This window comes from Gobius niger (assembly GCF_951799975.1).
Source record: "Gobius niger genome assembly, chromosome: 13".
NCBI classification, from domain to species: Eukaryota; Metazoa; Chordata; class Actinopteri; order Gobiiformes; family Gobiidae; genus Gobius; species Gobius niger.
In genome coordinates, this window is record NC_136864.1 from 4,096,882 (window position 1) to 4,114,295 (window position 17,414).

Consider the following 17,414-nt stretch of genomic DNA (forward strand, 5'->3'; position numbering starts at 1 on the left):
AAAAAAGTGATAACAAAAACAAGGATGAAGCTTAGATGAGTTTTGCAGGTCTTAGCTTTCAAATGAGGCGTTACTGTGGCCTTTAGGCTATAAACTCTCCAGTCAAGAAGCTTTTAGATTTGGGTAAAACTGAACTGTCCGGTTCAAAAACAGTCCGGTTTAGTTCTGGAGTCCAGCTTCCCTTTAGTGTCTTATTTTGTAATAGCAAACCGGAAGTTGTTTCTCTTCCTCGTCGTAGCTTCACACAAGTGGAGGCACCGCCGCTGTCACCGGGACCAGGATGCGGGCTGTAGCCGAACGAGAGAGCACCGTGGCGGGTTAAGTTTCCCTCCGCTTATGGCCACGGTCTGTCTCCTGTTCGTGTGGCCGCTGCTGGGGCTCTGTGTCCCGCTTCACGCTTCAGAAAGCCCGCGGTGAGTTTACGGAAGTGTCGGTTGTAGGAGCTAACTAGCGGCTAACGGCTAACCAAGCAGCTGTACCTGAAGATTATCCTGATTATCTCAGCTTAGTTAACTTTTTCATCTGAAATATTATGTGTAATGTGAAGCTATGCATGTGACACAACATATTTAATTTATACTGGTAAAAAAAAAAAGATTTAGTAATAGAAAAGTTGGCAGCCTAGTCAGCGTCCAAAGTTCTCAAAGGTGAGTGAAAACAAACATTAGGTCAGCTTAAAATAGTTGTCTTTTCTCGTGTATTCTGTATAAACATCACTAGTTAGACTCCAAGCATAAATGTGTATATTATTTTAAAGGATTTTTCACTGTATAATAAAGAGTTCTGCTTTTAGGCTTTAGGCTATGATACATTTACTTTAAAGGCCCTTTATATTCTTGATCACAATCAATAAGAGAGGAAGCCACTAAACTAAAATGTTATTTCTGGTTCAAACTCACCCATAACAACATCCCACTACTTGACAAGGATGTATGGCCACGTTCACTTGGGTCACTCTCACAGAAATGCCAGAAAAGTAGCCTGCAAGTTTATAAAAGTGATGCAAAAAATGCCACATAATTAGAAGCACAGTGTTCCCCCCACATATATCTAGCTTTACAATACACTACAGGAGAACAAAATACACCTATCTGCTACAAAAGTACACACAGTTTTGGTGAGAATGAACATGTAATGCAGGGACATTTGGATGGTGTTTGCTTGGAGATCAGCTGTTGCAGTTACAGACAAAAGATGGCGCTGTTTTGTTGTTCAGGATCTAAAGCTTTACTTGGTCACTGATGTGTTTTTACAGAAACTTGTTGTTTTTAAAGTAGGGAATGTAGGATGATTTTACATATTTTGTAGACAATGTGGTTTTCACATAGATGAGGGGCAGCGTGTTCATATCGAATATTGATTTATTAGCAACATTATTTTTAATATTGCACCATCAGAGGTGGGTCGTGCTCAGTTACTACTCAAGTACATCGACTTAAGTAACTTTTTGAAGTATCTGCGCTTTTTCCAAGTTTTTTTTTTTTTTTCATGCAGAACTTTTTCCTTCTACTTGAGTAATATTAACCCGTTAACTCCCACCTGAACCGAGCACATTTTTTCCAGTTTGGCTTTACCCCAGTAAAGCTTTTGGACTGGGGTAAAGCTGTGAAAATAGCAACAAAACTGAGACGAAAACAATGATGGAGAAAACATTGACAAAAAAGTGACAAAAATTGATGAAAAAGTGGCAAAAATGTCACAACAATGTCACAAGAAATTGACAAAAAATTGACGAAAAAATGACAAAAATGTGACAAAAAAATTACAAAAATATGACAAAAATGTGATAAAAATTTGACAAAAAAATTACAAAAAAGGACCAAAATGTAGCAAAAAATGTGATGGAAAAAGTGGCAAAAATGTCACAAGAAATTGACAAAAAATTGACAAAAAAATAAATAAAAAAATTGACAAAATGTGACAAAAAAAAATTCAAAAATTGACAAAAAATTGACAAAAAAAATAAATAAAAAAATTGACAAAATGTGACAAAAAAAAATTCAAAAATTGACAAAAAATTACAAAAATGTGACAACAAATGACAAAAAAAAAATGACAAAAAATGACCAAAATTAGTTGAATACCCAACAAAAATCTGATGACGGAAAAAGATCCTCTCGGTTCAGGCGGGAGTTAAGAGGTTAAAAATGACGCATCTGTACTTCAGTAAAAGACATAGTAACTTCCCTCTCTCTTGGTACAGCAGCATTTTTTTGTGCCTTTCTCTGCAAACTGCATTTGTAGTTTCTGTTTCCACATTGTTTTACTGGCCGCATTTTCTGTGTTTTTCATGAGGTGCAGTGGATTTTGTACTGCAGAGAAACTGTACTAACCATGAAGGACCCAGCTTTATTAAAAGTAAACAAACAGCTATGAGCTAAAGACTTTTGAGACCTACAAATTTCTTCTTGTGAAACACTGAAGAGTGGAGGCGTCACAAGGAAGAAGGGACAGGAGACGAGGAGAAGATGGCGAAAGACTGTTGTGGTGCGGAGGGAGAGGAATGAGGAGCTGACCAGTGTGGGACACCACCCTCTGAAACGGATTTTCATATAGGGGCAGATGTGGGACGTTTTTTCCCCCCAAATGTAAAACAATAAAGTACAATAATGTTCCTCATTTCCTCTCTATCCCGTCCCTCCTCAGCTCTCCGGGCTTAGACCTGCTCCTGCCTTACTCTAACGGCCATGGCCCCGCACACTCGCACCGGCGGGTCAGGGACTGCCAGCCCCTGCTCTACGGGAACAGCACTCAGCAGACCTGGACCGCGGACTCCAGTCAGGACGCGGAGGAGGCCGAGTCCAGAGTCTTCGTGACCAGTGTGAAAGGCCCTTCAGGGACACGCTGGGTCAACGGTCAGTCCACCTCACAGGCAGTTCAGACATCATCTGTGACAAAACCTGTGTCAAGACTAGGGCTTCTTTTCACACGACATGTAATAATGTAGGTTTGCTATCACGTTTGACCAAATATCAGCTTATTTGCTTCATTAAAAGGCATTGTAGGAGCTTATTTCCATTATCCTTAAAGGCTTTCGTGTCTGTGTGAGAGAGAAAGTTGAAAGCCGTGGACTGTGGAGAGACAGTTCTGGCTCCAGCTCGCTCATTCCGGCTGACTATGTTTAAGAGAGATGCCAGCAAAACCTTTATTCAGGAGCACTTGAAGTTATAAGTGTTTGGACGAGTGTCGCACTGTTTATTGTCCAACAGAAACAAAAGAGAAAAGCGGTTCTGCCTTGACAGTCGAGTGAAAACTGACGGCTGTGGCTTCCGTCAAAAATAGTCTTGTTTTATCTTCCTGCCGTAGAACCCGAGATGTGTCTAAAGTTAACAAATGTATTTAATATGAATCCTTTTGTCATGACGTGCACAGAATGGACCGGAGAGAAAACGCAATCAGTAAAAATGTGGCGAAATTGATCCAAGTCTCCATGAAAATTATGACATATTTGATAAATGGACTTGATGTGTTTTTTTACCAAACCACTTTAACAATACAGTGATTAAATGAAACAAGAAACATTAATGTTTTCAACAAATTTAGGCAAAGCAAGACTTGGCGTAAAAAAGGAAACAAGGCTAAAAGTGGAACTAAATCACTAAAAATCATCATAAAAACTTAATTTTTGTTTTAGGCTGTGTTCAAAATCACCTAATAGGACATGTGTTCAGTGCATATTGTGAACTGAATCTCATTTGCGGTTAGATGTTTCTCCAAAGTCCTCCTTGCATGTGCCTCCTCTCCTCTGCAGGTCACATGACTGTCGTGTCCGACCCCCTCCGGACCCTCTCGGTGCTGGAGCCAGGAGGTCCCGGTGGCTGCGGGCTGAACCGGGTCGCCCCTGTGGAGCAGACGGCCCAATGGGGAGGCTGCCTCTTCGCCCAGAACGCCGGCTTCTTCAACACCAGCTTCCAAGAGTGTCTGGGGAACGTGGTCAGCGAGGGCCGCCTGGTGAGGAACAGCCGAGGCATCCAGAACGCTCAGTTTGGGATCAGGAGCGACGGCAGCCTCGTGTTCGGGTGAGGGATATGACGGCATGGTGGCAGAGTGGTCAGCATTCATCTACCACAGGGCACTGGACTGAGGGATATCATGAGGGATGTCCTGATATGCTTTTAAACACCCCCCATCTAGTCTCTTATAACTTCATTCTGATCAGATACAGTCTTTTTGTATAATTGTGATCTTTTGTAATAAGGGGGTGGCACTGTGATGCAGCGGTTTGTACACAGATGGTTTTAGGTTTAATCTCTGGACGGACGTGTCTCTCTGTATAGAGTTCACTCCGAGTTTCCCCTACTACTAAAAACATGTACAATAGGCCATGTTGAGTGAGAGTGAGATATTTTAAAATTGTCTGCAGAACATTCCCAGGTCGGGAAATCTCCCAAAACCTCCTGAGATCAAACGTGACTTCAGAGTAAACAAACATGGCGGATGAAGAGGACGATAGTGTGTAGTTTGTTTGAGTTGGTCCGCCATCTCCAACATCCACCAGACTTTCTGGTGCGCCATGACAGCTGTTTTGATTTTGGATTCTCCTCAGTTCTTCCTGGTGCTTCCACTTTCTGATTGGCTACATGTCATCACATGATCAGATTATCTTAAGATCCATTACCATATTCAGAACATCCTTAAGATTTTCGGAATGGGAGAATCGGGCTAACAGCCTAATTATCCTGCTGTGTGTGAGCCACGCGACAATCTGGCGTGGCATGTTTACATGCATGTGTCTCATTCGTGTTCATTAACATGCATTATCCCAACCAAAAACCTTTCAAAAATTATTAAAAATATGAATATTTTACAAATGTAATGTTACTGCTAAAATAGACATTTTGCTTTAAAACTAATATTTAGAACTGCAGTATTTAAAGCCCCTTCACAAAACCCAGGCCAGGACTCCTCTGTAAAAGAGATTCTTTATCTCAGTGGTTTAATAAAGGTCAAATAAATCAATAAAAAATCAACGGCAGCAAAGCAGCCGATGTTTTAGTGTCAGCTCTAGCTATGTCTGAACATATTACTTTTGGGAATGTAAAAGACATAAGCACTTGGAGCACATGGCTAATTATTATTCATAAACACATTTGGCCAAGTACCGTAAGTAAGTGGGTGCTCTCATCACTGCTGTTGGCTTTGATTCTCAGCGTTCTGACAGAACTCTAAAGAATGAATAAAAGGATCCTCTCTCTGCTGTTATGTTTTAGCAGCTGCTGAGTGTTTTCAGTGAGTGTTTCAGCTGCTGCTCTTAGTGGTAGCATTATTAACACTGCAGTAACTCTTCAGGAAAGCAATAGAACTGTTTAGCAACAGAAGATCCACAAGAAGATATTGGCAAATCAGCCCGATCCAACCCAATACTCGTATACCTAGATTGGCAGCCGATACTGAATATTGAACCGGGACATCCTCACTAGCAATATTGAATTATTTGTCGATCCAAACGGAAAACTGATTCCAGATGAATCATTCTTTGACCAGAGTCTCAAGTGACCTCATGTTTGTCCTGGTCCAGTCCTGCTTTAACTCTGTTTTTTTTCTGTGTTTTTGTCTCAGCTGTTTGAGTTTAACCAACAAACACCACAGTTGAGGTCACAGTAATGCTTCTCTCACAGGTCAAACTGATGCTGCTGAGGCAGGTTCAGGTCAGACGAGGATAGGCCACAGTATCCTGTGTTATTACAGGCTTCGAAAGATAGAAGCTCAGTATCAGACAGTTGTTGTCCTCAAATGTCCTTTTCCAGCCTGACATGAGATAAGATGTGATACAGATGCTGTGTTCTGTCTCTCCTCTGCAGATATCTGTCTGAGGAGGAGGTGCTGCAGCAGAAGAACCCCTTTGTGCAGCTGGTCAGCGGCGTGGTGTGGCTGCTCAGAGACGGGCAGGTCTGTGTTATACAATTACAACATAAATACTCATGGCTGCTCTAGTTTCTCCTTCCTCTTAAACATATTCAACAGAGTCTCCTTTGAGGCTGGAAACTCTCTGAAAAAGAGGTTTTTGAATCTCAGTGAGACTTTCTGGTTACGTAAAGGTCAAACATACACAATTACAAATACAAACTTTACTTCTTATACAGGTCTACTCTGGCGTAGTCTTAATACATTCAACAATGCTAATGCTAATTCTCTTTATTGATAGTATTTATACTACTTTGCTCAAATGTCAATATGTTCTTTTGAATTTAAAGAAAAATCATAAGCAATTTGTATCGAGCTGTCAAAATAAGACTTCAAAAATACTAGAAATGATAATAGTAATAACTCGGGACCAAAACAAAGCTAATGATCCAAATTAGAGGTCGACTCATATGTGTTTTTCTAAGGTCGATGCCGATTTTGTGGATTTTTGTTGGCTGATGCCGATATTTATGTCTTGTCTGTATTCCTGTGTATGATGCTCCTAAACTGTAAAATGTGTCTGTTGAACTGTGACAGAAGGGGGCGCTTTATTGAGGCACAGGGTTGATATATTAATGTTTAGTATCTACTTTAGGGGAGCTAGTTTGAAAGACAAAATTTAGCAGATTCCAAAACCAAACAACAGTAAGTCTCTGGTTCTGAAATTATAAGCAAAAGTCTAGAGCACAGAAATATATAAAATACAATCCGAGGTGTACAAACCTGTGACCGATATTCATCACAATGTTTCTCAGCTGCCCTGAGGCCTGGGAAGTTGTGGGGAGAGCTCATCTCAAAAATTCTGACCGTGCTCCTTCCAATGCAAAAACAGGAAGTCTCTGCTTTCGGTTCCAGAGATATCAGCCTTATTAAAGAAAATCCAGAGTAAACATTTCTGTGTCATCTGATGTTTAGAGTATTATAGAGCTCTGCAGCAGGTATCAGCAAAATCCCATTATAGTGAATAGGGCTAAAGTTCCATTGGACCTGGAAGTAGAGCGATGACATCATCACTTCGCAATCCCATTCTCCCAAAAACCTTGTCATCGAGCGCCATGTCCTATCTGAAGTTTTCTTAAAGGTGTTTGTCTACTCCCAATACAGGTTTACATCGACCAGAGTCTCCAGGCCGAGTGCGACAAAACACAAATGACTGGTACGAAGCATTCACCTTCAGTCTTCTGCTCCGTCTGAGCCTCTCCTCAGTCTGGTATAACTGTGGTCTTTCTTTTCATCTTTAGGAGCTTTCCGTTACTTCGTGGACGTAATATCAGCTCGGACCGCTGTTGGACACGATGCTGCGGGCAGAGTCGTCCTGGTTCAGATCGACGGACAGACTGGAGTCAGAGGGTAAAAGTCGGCAGCCATTAAATTCATTCTCACACCAGGGTCTAGGATTTACAGATTTTTCACATTTTTCACAGTGGTAAATGGGAGATTTTGTTGCTTGTTTTTTCCCTTAACATCTTCATTTTCATGTCAGAGTATAAAACAGACAAAGGTTGCCCTGTACAATGCTTATTTGATGTTTTGTTGCGAGGAGCCGGAGACATCGCTCTGCAAAAGCCTGGTTCATGCGCGTATGCCTTCACAAATATTGATATGTTTTATATCCACGTGACCTGCAAATCCTAATATGGTCATTTCCGGATAAATTTACTCGCTCATGTACACATTACAAAACTTAAGGGCTGGTTTTCTCAAAATGATGTTTTCATTCCACTGATGTAACAACGTCTCCACTTTAGCAGCTCCTACACACTGCAGGTGCTCCATTTTTTTGATATTTATTTCCCAGCCTAATTTTTTGAGCCTTGAACCAAAAAAAAAAAAAAAAAATGTTTAAATCTGAGCCTAGCCATTGTTAGATTTTGTTGCTGAAAAATATTGGCAATTTTGACAATCTTTATGCATAAAATGGCTTATTTTTTTTTATTAAAAAGTAAATATTTTCTTATATTTATAATAGTGGTGGAGCTCGATGTTTAGAAAAAAAGTTAGTTATGGCCTTTGTGATAAATTAATTGCCATTAATCACATTTAAAGGTGCTTTATGCCATTTTTGATGTGGAAATAACAGATCTTTTTGCATATTTGACCTTTCAGTGACCCCGTGACGGTCGGCACCTTTATTTTCAATCACACTGGCCTCTATGATGCTCCAGGATCAATTGTTTTAAGAGGTTCTGCTTTTCTCTGCTGACCAGAAAACCTACAAAACAATTGATCCTGGAGAGTTGTAGAGGCCACAGTGGTCATTAATGCACAAATCAAGTTTTTTTGCATAAAAAGTTCACCTTTTAGAATCATTCATTTAGGGGTTGCATTCACTTTTTAGAAGTATCACATTTAAAGCAGTACTAAGTAACTTGTTTACCTTAATAAATCCTTTTCGTAGTCCCTGTGGGGTGTAATACAATCGTTTACGGGCTGATTGGAGGGTCTTTCATCTCCCCCTGGTGTCTCTGGCCAGAAAACCATGTTTGCAACTTGACTGCTACCGGACCGGAGTCACCAATACACACTAATGGAATCATGAAGAAGAAGCTAACATGCTAACGGGCAACGCTAACTGCGGTCTAGCATTACTTTAAACAGTATTTAGAGCCAAGTTTGAGTGAAAAAAAATATTTCCATTGTATAATTGGATGCACAATATCCCTCTCTATAGTATTGCTTTAACCTTATGTAATTAATCGGAATTATTCGAGGAAAAAAAAAAAGAACAGCCCTAATTTATGTAAGTAATGTTCAGAAAAACATCAACAATATATATGATGAAGTACGTGACATTGGACCACAGCCTTTGGCCTATGCGGTCATTTTAATGCTCTCAGTTGTGCAGAAATGTTCCTCGTCGTAGCCTTTTTCAAACATCGACTTGAGGAAATTTCACTTCTATCTTCAACCAGTTTTGAGTTAAAACGTCCTCGGCTCGAACAGCCCAGTACAGTCGATAATATTCGAAATTCACTTCACTCCAGACCCTTTCCAATAACCTGGGTGTCATTTTGTAATACTCAAAGCCAGCAAACCCCCCTGATTAAACACTGTTATCCTTAAACCTCTGGCCCCGTTCGTGATACTCTATTGACTCTTGTGTGTAAACATTGACAGAGCTGCGGATGGACAAGTCCCAGTTCAAACAAATAATGATTTCAACCAATGACCTGACTCCATTATGTCACAACAACAGCTGATCGACACCGCTCTGAGGCCTGAAGGGCGCAGTAAACACCGGGTTTTGGGCTGTAACCAGTAATCACCCAGGAAGCAGCTCGGTTAACCTGAATTTTTGGACATCACACTTTATGGTTTGGTGCAGTGTCTGACCAAAATGCTAAAAACAACATTCAGGACTAAGCCGGGTCTAAAAAGGGTCTTGAATAGATTATAAATTGGAGTAAAATATGTCTGTTTTGTGTGTAAACCCGAAAAACACCAAACTTAATTGCATTACAAAAGCAAACATGAAATTATCTCTAATTAAATGTAAGATTAAGGCAACACAATGACATCTGTAAGCAAAGAATATGCCTAAAAAGGTCAAAAAAGAGTTAATCCCCACTAAGTTACTGGGTAAGTTATTGATTGCCTGCCTGTTGACCTGAAACGCCTTCAGTTGGTCAATAAAATGGATGTTTCACTGGGGCTTATTGCTTCTCTGTGATTAGGAGGGATGGGGGGTTGCTTGTCCTGATTCTGGAGCCATATATAGACTCTTACTTAAACCGAGATCTGCTTTTGTAAAGAAGACATGAAAATTAAACACAGAACATTTATTCTACGCTTATCTCGTGCTACTGTTGTATCTCAAAATTAATCGCCATCAGCAGGTTTTTTATTCTGTTCCAAATTGGCAAAAACATCATGACAATTCCTCATTTCCAAAGTACTGGAGAAATATTGGCGTAAGGGGGAATCAGTTTTAACCTCTAAACCCCCGCCTTAACAGAGCACATATTCTCCAGTTCGGCTTTGCCCAAATCTAAAAGTTTCGGACAGGAGCTCACAGTGTAGCACCTCGTTTTGAAAGCTAAGACCTAGAAAACTGATTGACTTTTTTATAGCATTTGTGTTTTTTTCTTTCTTTTTTTCGTTTTTTTTTTTGTCTTGTTTGCCTAGTTTTGTGTATCATGTTTTGTCATTTTTGTTGCTCTCACCGTTGCTTTTTTCCTGGCTTTTTGGTGTGTTTTCATCACGTTTTTGTCACCTTTTAGTTGTGTTTTTGTCACTTTTTTATTGTGTTATTGTTGCTTTTCCAGCACGTTTTTGTTGCTCTTTTGACGCTTTTTCCCCCACATTTTTGTTTGTATTTTCATCCTCGTTTTCCTCACTGTTTTGAGGTTTTGTTCAGGTTCAGGTCAGGGTCAAGAGGTTAAATGATAAATGATTGATCATTTTTACCATGCCATCTCTGTATTGCAGGTTTCATAATAAATACCTATCCCAATCTCATCGCTAATGCTAACGCGGCTAGGGCTAACGTCCACAGCAGGTTATAAATACTCCCACTGAGAAACATATTGCAAGCTCTTGCATGTCGCCTTTCGAGTATAAAGTCCGAACTCGAATCCAGCAGCTGTAATCGGGAGCGCTAGTAGTTTACACATATTAAGTTGCCAGGTGTTGCTCCGGGTGCGAATCAGCCCTTCAAAGCAAAACAATAGATCTGGGAAGGCCTTTAGACGCCAATAGGACTTGAATAGCCTGTCCCTGTCCCTGTGAGTGGGGGCCGATCTAGAAAAAAAAAGGGTGGAAACACGGGGTCAGGGACCATTTCTGGGGTGGCAACACATTTTACAATGTCGAATGATTCTTTTTCTAAAGTCAAGCAGCCACTTAAGTTTGGCTTGCATTTGGAGTTAGAAACAGTGAACAGCAATACAGTAGATATCTGAAATGGGTGTAAAGCAGTTTGTTGTGTTTTTTAGGATGAGTCTGGTGGAACTGGCCAACTTCCTGAAGGAGAACGGAGTGATTAATGCCATAAACCTGGATGGAGGAGGGTCTTCTACGTTTGTGAGGAACAGAACTCTAGCCAGCTACCCCTCAGATCACTGGTAACTATAATCAGAGCACAAATACGTTAAAAGAAAGAAAGTGACAAATAATATCAAAATAAAACCATCTTTAACTAACAATGTGTGATAAAGACGTGAGATATTTTTGATTAAATACCAAGAAGCATAAGCACCACCTCTTTAACTTGAAAACCCTTTCAGTTTTACAGCTAATGCGCAAATCTTTTAATCCAGTTGTTCTCAAAGTACTTCTCTCACAAAGCACAACCTCGTAAAGTATTTGACCTTCCAAATGCCACTTTGTAAAAGAAGATTAAACCATCTGTGTTGTTTATCCTGACCGTGTTGTGTGTTTCAGTGCCCCGGACGGCAGGTGGCGCTGTGCCCGGTCGGTCTCCACTGTTCTCTGTGTTCACGCCCGTCGCTGTGGGGCGGGCTGCGGTGAACACGGTGTCTGTGGACGCTCAGGGCGGTGTGAGTGCGAGCGCGGCTGGAGCGGAGAGACGTGTGACCGACCGCAGTGTGAGGCGGACGGCTGCGGGACACACGGCATCTGCACCAGGAGTAAGAACTACTACTTTTAATATTGTCGCTACTATTACTGCTGCTACTATTATTACCACTTCACTTTTCATATTACAATCCTGCTCCTACCAACAACTACTTCGGTCCAATGGAAATAGTAGATGAGCAAAACCAGATATAACATGCAAGAGATTGATGATTATCCATTCAGCCCGATTCATAGTGATGATCCCGTTAGGTCTGTGAAATTAATTAGCCACTCACTCTCCTCCTATGAAGCTTGTTCCTTAAAAGGGCAAAAAGAGCGTCCACAGAGCTCCATATCCAGGGCTTCATATTTTTATTGCTGATGAATAAAACAGCGTGGATAAAAAAATGACACCTATCCCAGCGTTGTCACAGGGGTCATAGCAATTTTTAGGAGCCAGGCTTTTAAGCAGTTTAAACAAGGCCCAGAGCTACATAGGAACCCTGTTTACCAAGTGTCTTTTGGAGTTGCCCCTGGCCACCAGGGGGTGGTATTACAGCAATGTCAGCTCCCCGCCATGAGGACCAAAGAGAGGTCCTTTCCTCACCCTTTTTTGTAGATACAATGTTAAAACACAATTTTTGTGCACTCTGCCATTTTGGCTCATATTTCAGTGTTCAAAATGCTAAATAGAAGTTATTATTTGCATTTCCTCAGTCTTAACTTGGTGTTTAAGAAACACAGATGGCCAACTGTTTGCTGGGAACGGAGATTCAGCAGTTCACATGGTGCAATCTGTCATAATGAGAGATGGCCTTAGGAATTGTCTGTCAAAACAAAAAATATTCCATCAATGATGGTCTTTGGTCAAAAGGGGCAGAGTTACTCTTAAAAAAAAATTGTAAAAGTAAGAAATAGAAGATCAAGACCAAAATGTAGTACAAGCAAACATTACATAGCATGACTTTAGTTTGTGTGTGTGATGTTTGCAGAAGGCTGTGCCTGTGACGCTGGATGGACTGGACACAACTGCAGCCAAGGTGACTTTCCTAAAAATACATCTGATCACTTTGGACAGTCATTAATTCTATAAAACAATGCACAAAGAAATGAAGTGGCACCATATGTTTTTTGTTCTGAATAATTCTGTCTGGTTGTGTCTCAGTGTGCTCTTCTGGCCTGTTCGGAGACGGCTGTAATCAAACCTGCTCCTGTCTCAACGGCGCCACCTGTGATCCGGTGCACGGACTCTGCTCCTGCACTCCAGGATTCACCGGGGACAAGTGTGAAAACGGTGAACACGACACAGCTTTCACATAAACGTCATACTATCCTAAGACTCAAACACTCATTAAATACCCTTTTTTTCTGGGGTGAACACATTAACCAGACTTTCTTAGTATATAACCTGGACATGCGTTTATTTTAAGGAAGTTTGCTCAAGTTCTGTACTTAAGTAGTACTCATACCTTGCTCTGCTACTTTTATTCCACCACATTTGAAAGATGAAAATAATACTTTCTGCTCCACTACATTTACTGTATATAAGTATGAATAATTGACTGGTAGTATCTGTGCTTGAAGTAATGAAATGGAGATGATGATGGTAGATGAATCTTCTGTCCTCTCATCAGTGTGTCCCGTCGGGTGGTTCGGCGCCTCCTGCTCTGAGGAGTGTAACTGTTCACACTCCTGTCACTGCGACGCCCTGAGCGGACGCTGCAACGTCTCCCTCCCCCCAGAGACCCGGCGCAGGCTGGACTCAGGTACACGCCTCAGTCTGAACTGAAGGAAGCCATTAAACTTACGTGACTGTAAGAATCAATGACTGAATCAATAAGTGAAATACTTTGAACCACAACAACCAAACTTATCTACGCCACATCACATCTAACCTTTGTGTGTTCGATATGTGGAAAAGAGTTCATTTGGACACTACCTGCAGCTGAAATACTTTCCCGAAAAGCTTTTACAGATTCATCATATTCATTCATTTCCATTCCATTGCAGCGGGAAAATGCGTGGCCAAACAGATGTTTAAATCCTGGAGACAAGATGAGGAAACCAAACTGGAGCAGCGCTATCTGTCAGAGTGAGTCTCACCAACACAGATATAACCGTGAGGCTGAAGCAGGATTAAAACACTTCCCTTTGAGCTTTCCCCTTTTCCCCTTCGCCCTCTGGACACTCACAGATAACATCAGACCTAGAGAACCTGTGTGACCAGTTCAGAACAGTCATAGGTGAACGACTGAAGTCTCTCCCACCGCATAAATCGCAGACATTATAACGGCTGCTGTGAAACGTCCTCCAGCTGTCGTCCACACCTCTGTCCTAAAAACACCACAACAGTCTGAAAAGTGAGTGAGTCGGCAGCAGAGGCTTTTCCTTCAGTATGTTTACTCTTTGTGTTTCCTGTTCGTGCTGCGGTTTCAGCCTCCCACAAACCCTTAAAGGAGGCTTCACAGTAGTAGTAAGGTGAAGAGTTACTCAAACATGATCAAAGCAATTCCAACCCCTGATACTGACTGCACTGCCAGGCTGGTTGAACTAATATGTGGCACTTTTCTCTTGCATAAGCGTCCCTGGATATACAGTGAGTAATGCCACAAGTGTTGTTTTAAACTGGAAAGGATGTCACGATTCTGAATTTTTGAACCACTATTATTCTGAGGAAAAAAATGCTATTTTACAATTATTGACGATGATCAAAATTAACACATTGAGGCTGCGCCGTTTTGGGGATTTAGCTGTAGAGCCAACAATCCAGACCATTTTTCATGATATTTGTAGCACCACACCATATTCTATGTTATAGCTATGTACACATGCTATGGCTCGTTTGAAAGGTGAGACTCTAATAGGGCTGCAACTAACGATTATTTTGGTAATCGATTAATCGACCGATTATTTTTACGATTAATCGATTAATCACTTGGCTGTGAAAGGTGCATGGAAATTGTTTTTTTTTTCAATTTTTTGACCACATAAAGCTAAAGCGGCGCCGCTTGAGGACACGTGGATGGAGTAAACTTAAAGTAAACGTTTGTAGGAGGCTCTTTGTGCTAATTCTGCTTTGATTGGACGAGACAAAGACAGATATTTATGAAGTTTACGATGTACAAAACACTGCAGACCCTAACTTTAAAAAACAAAGTAGGTTTTCATCCAAAACATAATTGTCATGTCTTTTTTGCTCAATTTTAGTCTGTGTTTACTAGAAAACGATTAATCGATTACTGGAATAGTTGACAACTATTTTAGTAATCTATTAGTTGTCGATTTTTTCGATTAGTTGTTTCAGCCCTAGACTCTAAGCTCTCCGTAGGTGAAAACAGTTTAATTCTACGTGCCTCGATTCCTGAGAAATCCTAAGCTAAACAGAGGCTAGTTTTGATCCAAATCAGATTTTTTTTTCTAGAAACGGAGAGAACGGGGGTTTTATGAAATGAACTCCTCTCTCCTCCTCTCTGGACGGACACTAACGTTATGGGAAGAGGCACAAAAGCCTAAATATATTTGTTTAAAGTCAATTTTCAATGACAACATTGTTGACACGTTTTGAACACCGCGTGTCGATCACTTTTTATGGCGTGTGCATTTAAACAGCCTGGTTCTCGGACTGAAGACTTTAACAGGATGTTTCTCAGTCGTCCTTGGACCGATTTTAACCATTTAACTGAGAGAAATGTTGAAATCTCAACTGTTTCGATCTTTCCAACCGCTCTGCTTTGTCAAACGTGCTCCAGAGAACGAGAGAAGTCATGTTTTCATCTATTTTTTGTGAGGTTTTTTGGTCTTTTTTTGTTTCTTTTTCATCACTTTTTTCCTTGCTTTCTTTATCACTTGTAGTTGTATTTTCATCCCTGTTTTCGTCGCTATTTTGTTGCTTTGTTCAATAAGTTTTTAGATTCGGGTGATGACAAACTGGAGAAAATGTGCTTGACAGGTAAAAAAAAAAAGATTTTAAACTATAAATCTATATTCTGTAATAAGATATTATAGAACATTTGTTGCTCTCTGCACGTTGGATTATTTAACCTGCTGCTGACTTCATAAGTTGTTTCATCAGCCGTTTACTGGGATTTGATTCTTGCGATTTACCTACCGTGAGCCTCTACAACCACAGTAATCGTAAAACCGGTTAATCTTGTCATCCCTATCAGTTAACATTTAATTTCTCTGTGGAGCTGTGCAGGCATTCCTGTGGACAGCGACACCCTAGAGATAGTTTGTCTGAGTCTAAAAACTAAACTCATTACAAATATATCATCAGCGGTTTGAACGGCTGAACCAAGGAGTGCCTAAAGAGAGATGCAGCCAAATGAGGAGTTCATATTTGAATGTTCAAATCTTCTAAAACCTGCGTCTGCTGCTTGTCTAGTTGCAACACGATGTATGTGCCCAGGACATGTTTCCACATAGTGATCCAGAAGTTAGGAGTGTGGGTTCTTTGAATGTTTGTAGTGACAGCAGCAGCTGACCTTGACAATCGTACAATATTAGGAGGTCAAGACTCTCAATTCATTCTGGTTTTGTATATCGAATGGATCTCTCTCTCGGCAGGCGCTCGTGGCTGATCCTCTCCCTGTCTATGGCGCTCCTGCTGCTGTTCTTCAGTCTGTCCCTGCACCTCCTGAGCTGGTGCAGGTCCTCCCCTCTCTCCTCTCACCCCACTCAGAGGGACTACTCCTACGTCCCGCTGCACGACATCAACGGCTCCCTGACCTCCGCGCACCCAGGTAAAACCACGACCGGAGTCTCTCACACCGACTCGGACTCCGAGGACGAGGTTTGGTCTCCGAACTCCGACAGATGACACGCGAAGACACGGCGCCCTCCACGAACATTGGCACCAGGCTTTTTCCTGTGTTGAGTCTTTAGCCCAATGCTAAATCTGTGGAGACATGATTGTAAACGCTGATGGGTATTAGACAATTATGGAGAAGACTAATCAGATCATGTGTCAGTCTGTAGACAAGATTCCACCTCCTGAAATATTTAATTTTCCAAGTACCACCTCATAAAGCATCCTAATAATAATATCCAAGTGTCACCAGGCAGAGATTGAGGCCATGTCCACATTTGGTCCACGTTCTTGGACGATCCAGTTCGTACAGCTGGTGATAAACTAAATACGAACCAACCAAACCAACAGGAGGAAATAAACTTAAACATATAATCATAAAACATAACACAAGTCTGATACATCTCCAAAGTGTGTGCGCGCAGAGGTGACATTAACTGAAAATTCTCCATCATTTAGGGAATATTTTTTAGCTTTGACGGAAATATTGAATGCTGTCCGTCATTCTGATAGACTGAATATCCAGATGAAAGTCCAAACGCAGCTCCGTCTCTGAGCGCGGCAGCTCTGCCTAAAGCTCATCACTGTGGAACGCCGCAGGGTTTCACTTTGCATTTGTCACGGCAACTAAAAACAGAAAAGCCTTCTCCTGCCGCGAAGGCTCCAACACGCCCGCTCACATCGGAGCTGAGAGCATTGATTTGGATAAATCCGCGAAGGACAGAGAGAGTTTGCATTTCGAATAGTGAAATATGACGAGCAGATGATGCCGTCTTGCTTTGAGACTTTTACGCACTTTTTAGTTGAGCTCCATTTACCCTGCAATCTCAGAGTTATTACTAACATAGATAACAGATGCTTGAAAATGCAGATATAATGAGAGATGAATTAATGACGGATACAAATAGCTGATGACGGATTTTCCCTGACCCTGTCCGTCAAAATAACACAACTTATCCCTTGTTGAAACCACTGTGCACGAAACTGCACAGGACTTAAACATATTTGGTTGTGCAGCTACCGAGGCACGTGAAGTGAGAGTAAGAACTCACTCACAGCTTTTTTTAACGCTTGTAGGAGGTGCTAATACTATCCCCAATGTGCCACATATTTTCAGAATCGGAATTGCTTTTATTGCTATTGTCAGTGAACAGGTGCATAAACTAGGGATTTTCTTCAGTGCAAT

At 41.1% G+C, this 17,414-nt stretch overlaps 1 protein-coding gene across 1 annotated transcript; it reads left to right on the top strand.

Moving 5' to 3' along the window:
* Nucleotides 1–243: 243 nt before the first annotated feature.
* Nucleotides 244–16,688, top strand: LOC306972987 (N-acetylglucosamine-1-phosphodiester alpha-N-acetylglucosaminidase-like). The gene is made up of 13 exons (XM_079569765.1): nt 244–413; nt 2,647–2,855; nt 3,752–4,019; nt 5,802–5,889; nt 7,009–7,060; nt 7,146–7,254; nt 10,839–10,967; nt 11,287–11,492; nt 12,414–12,461; nt 12,587–12,715; nt 13,056–13,187; nt 13,432–13,513; nt 15,988–16,688. Exons 1-13 carry the CDS (start codon nt 337–339, stop codon nt 16,238–16,240), a joined length of 1,782 nt encoding a protein of 593 aa, XP_079425891.1. The 5' UTR covers nt 244–336; the 3' UTR covers nt 16,241–16,688.
* The last annotated feature ends 726 nt before the right edge of the window (nt 16,689–17,414 follow it).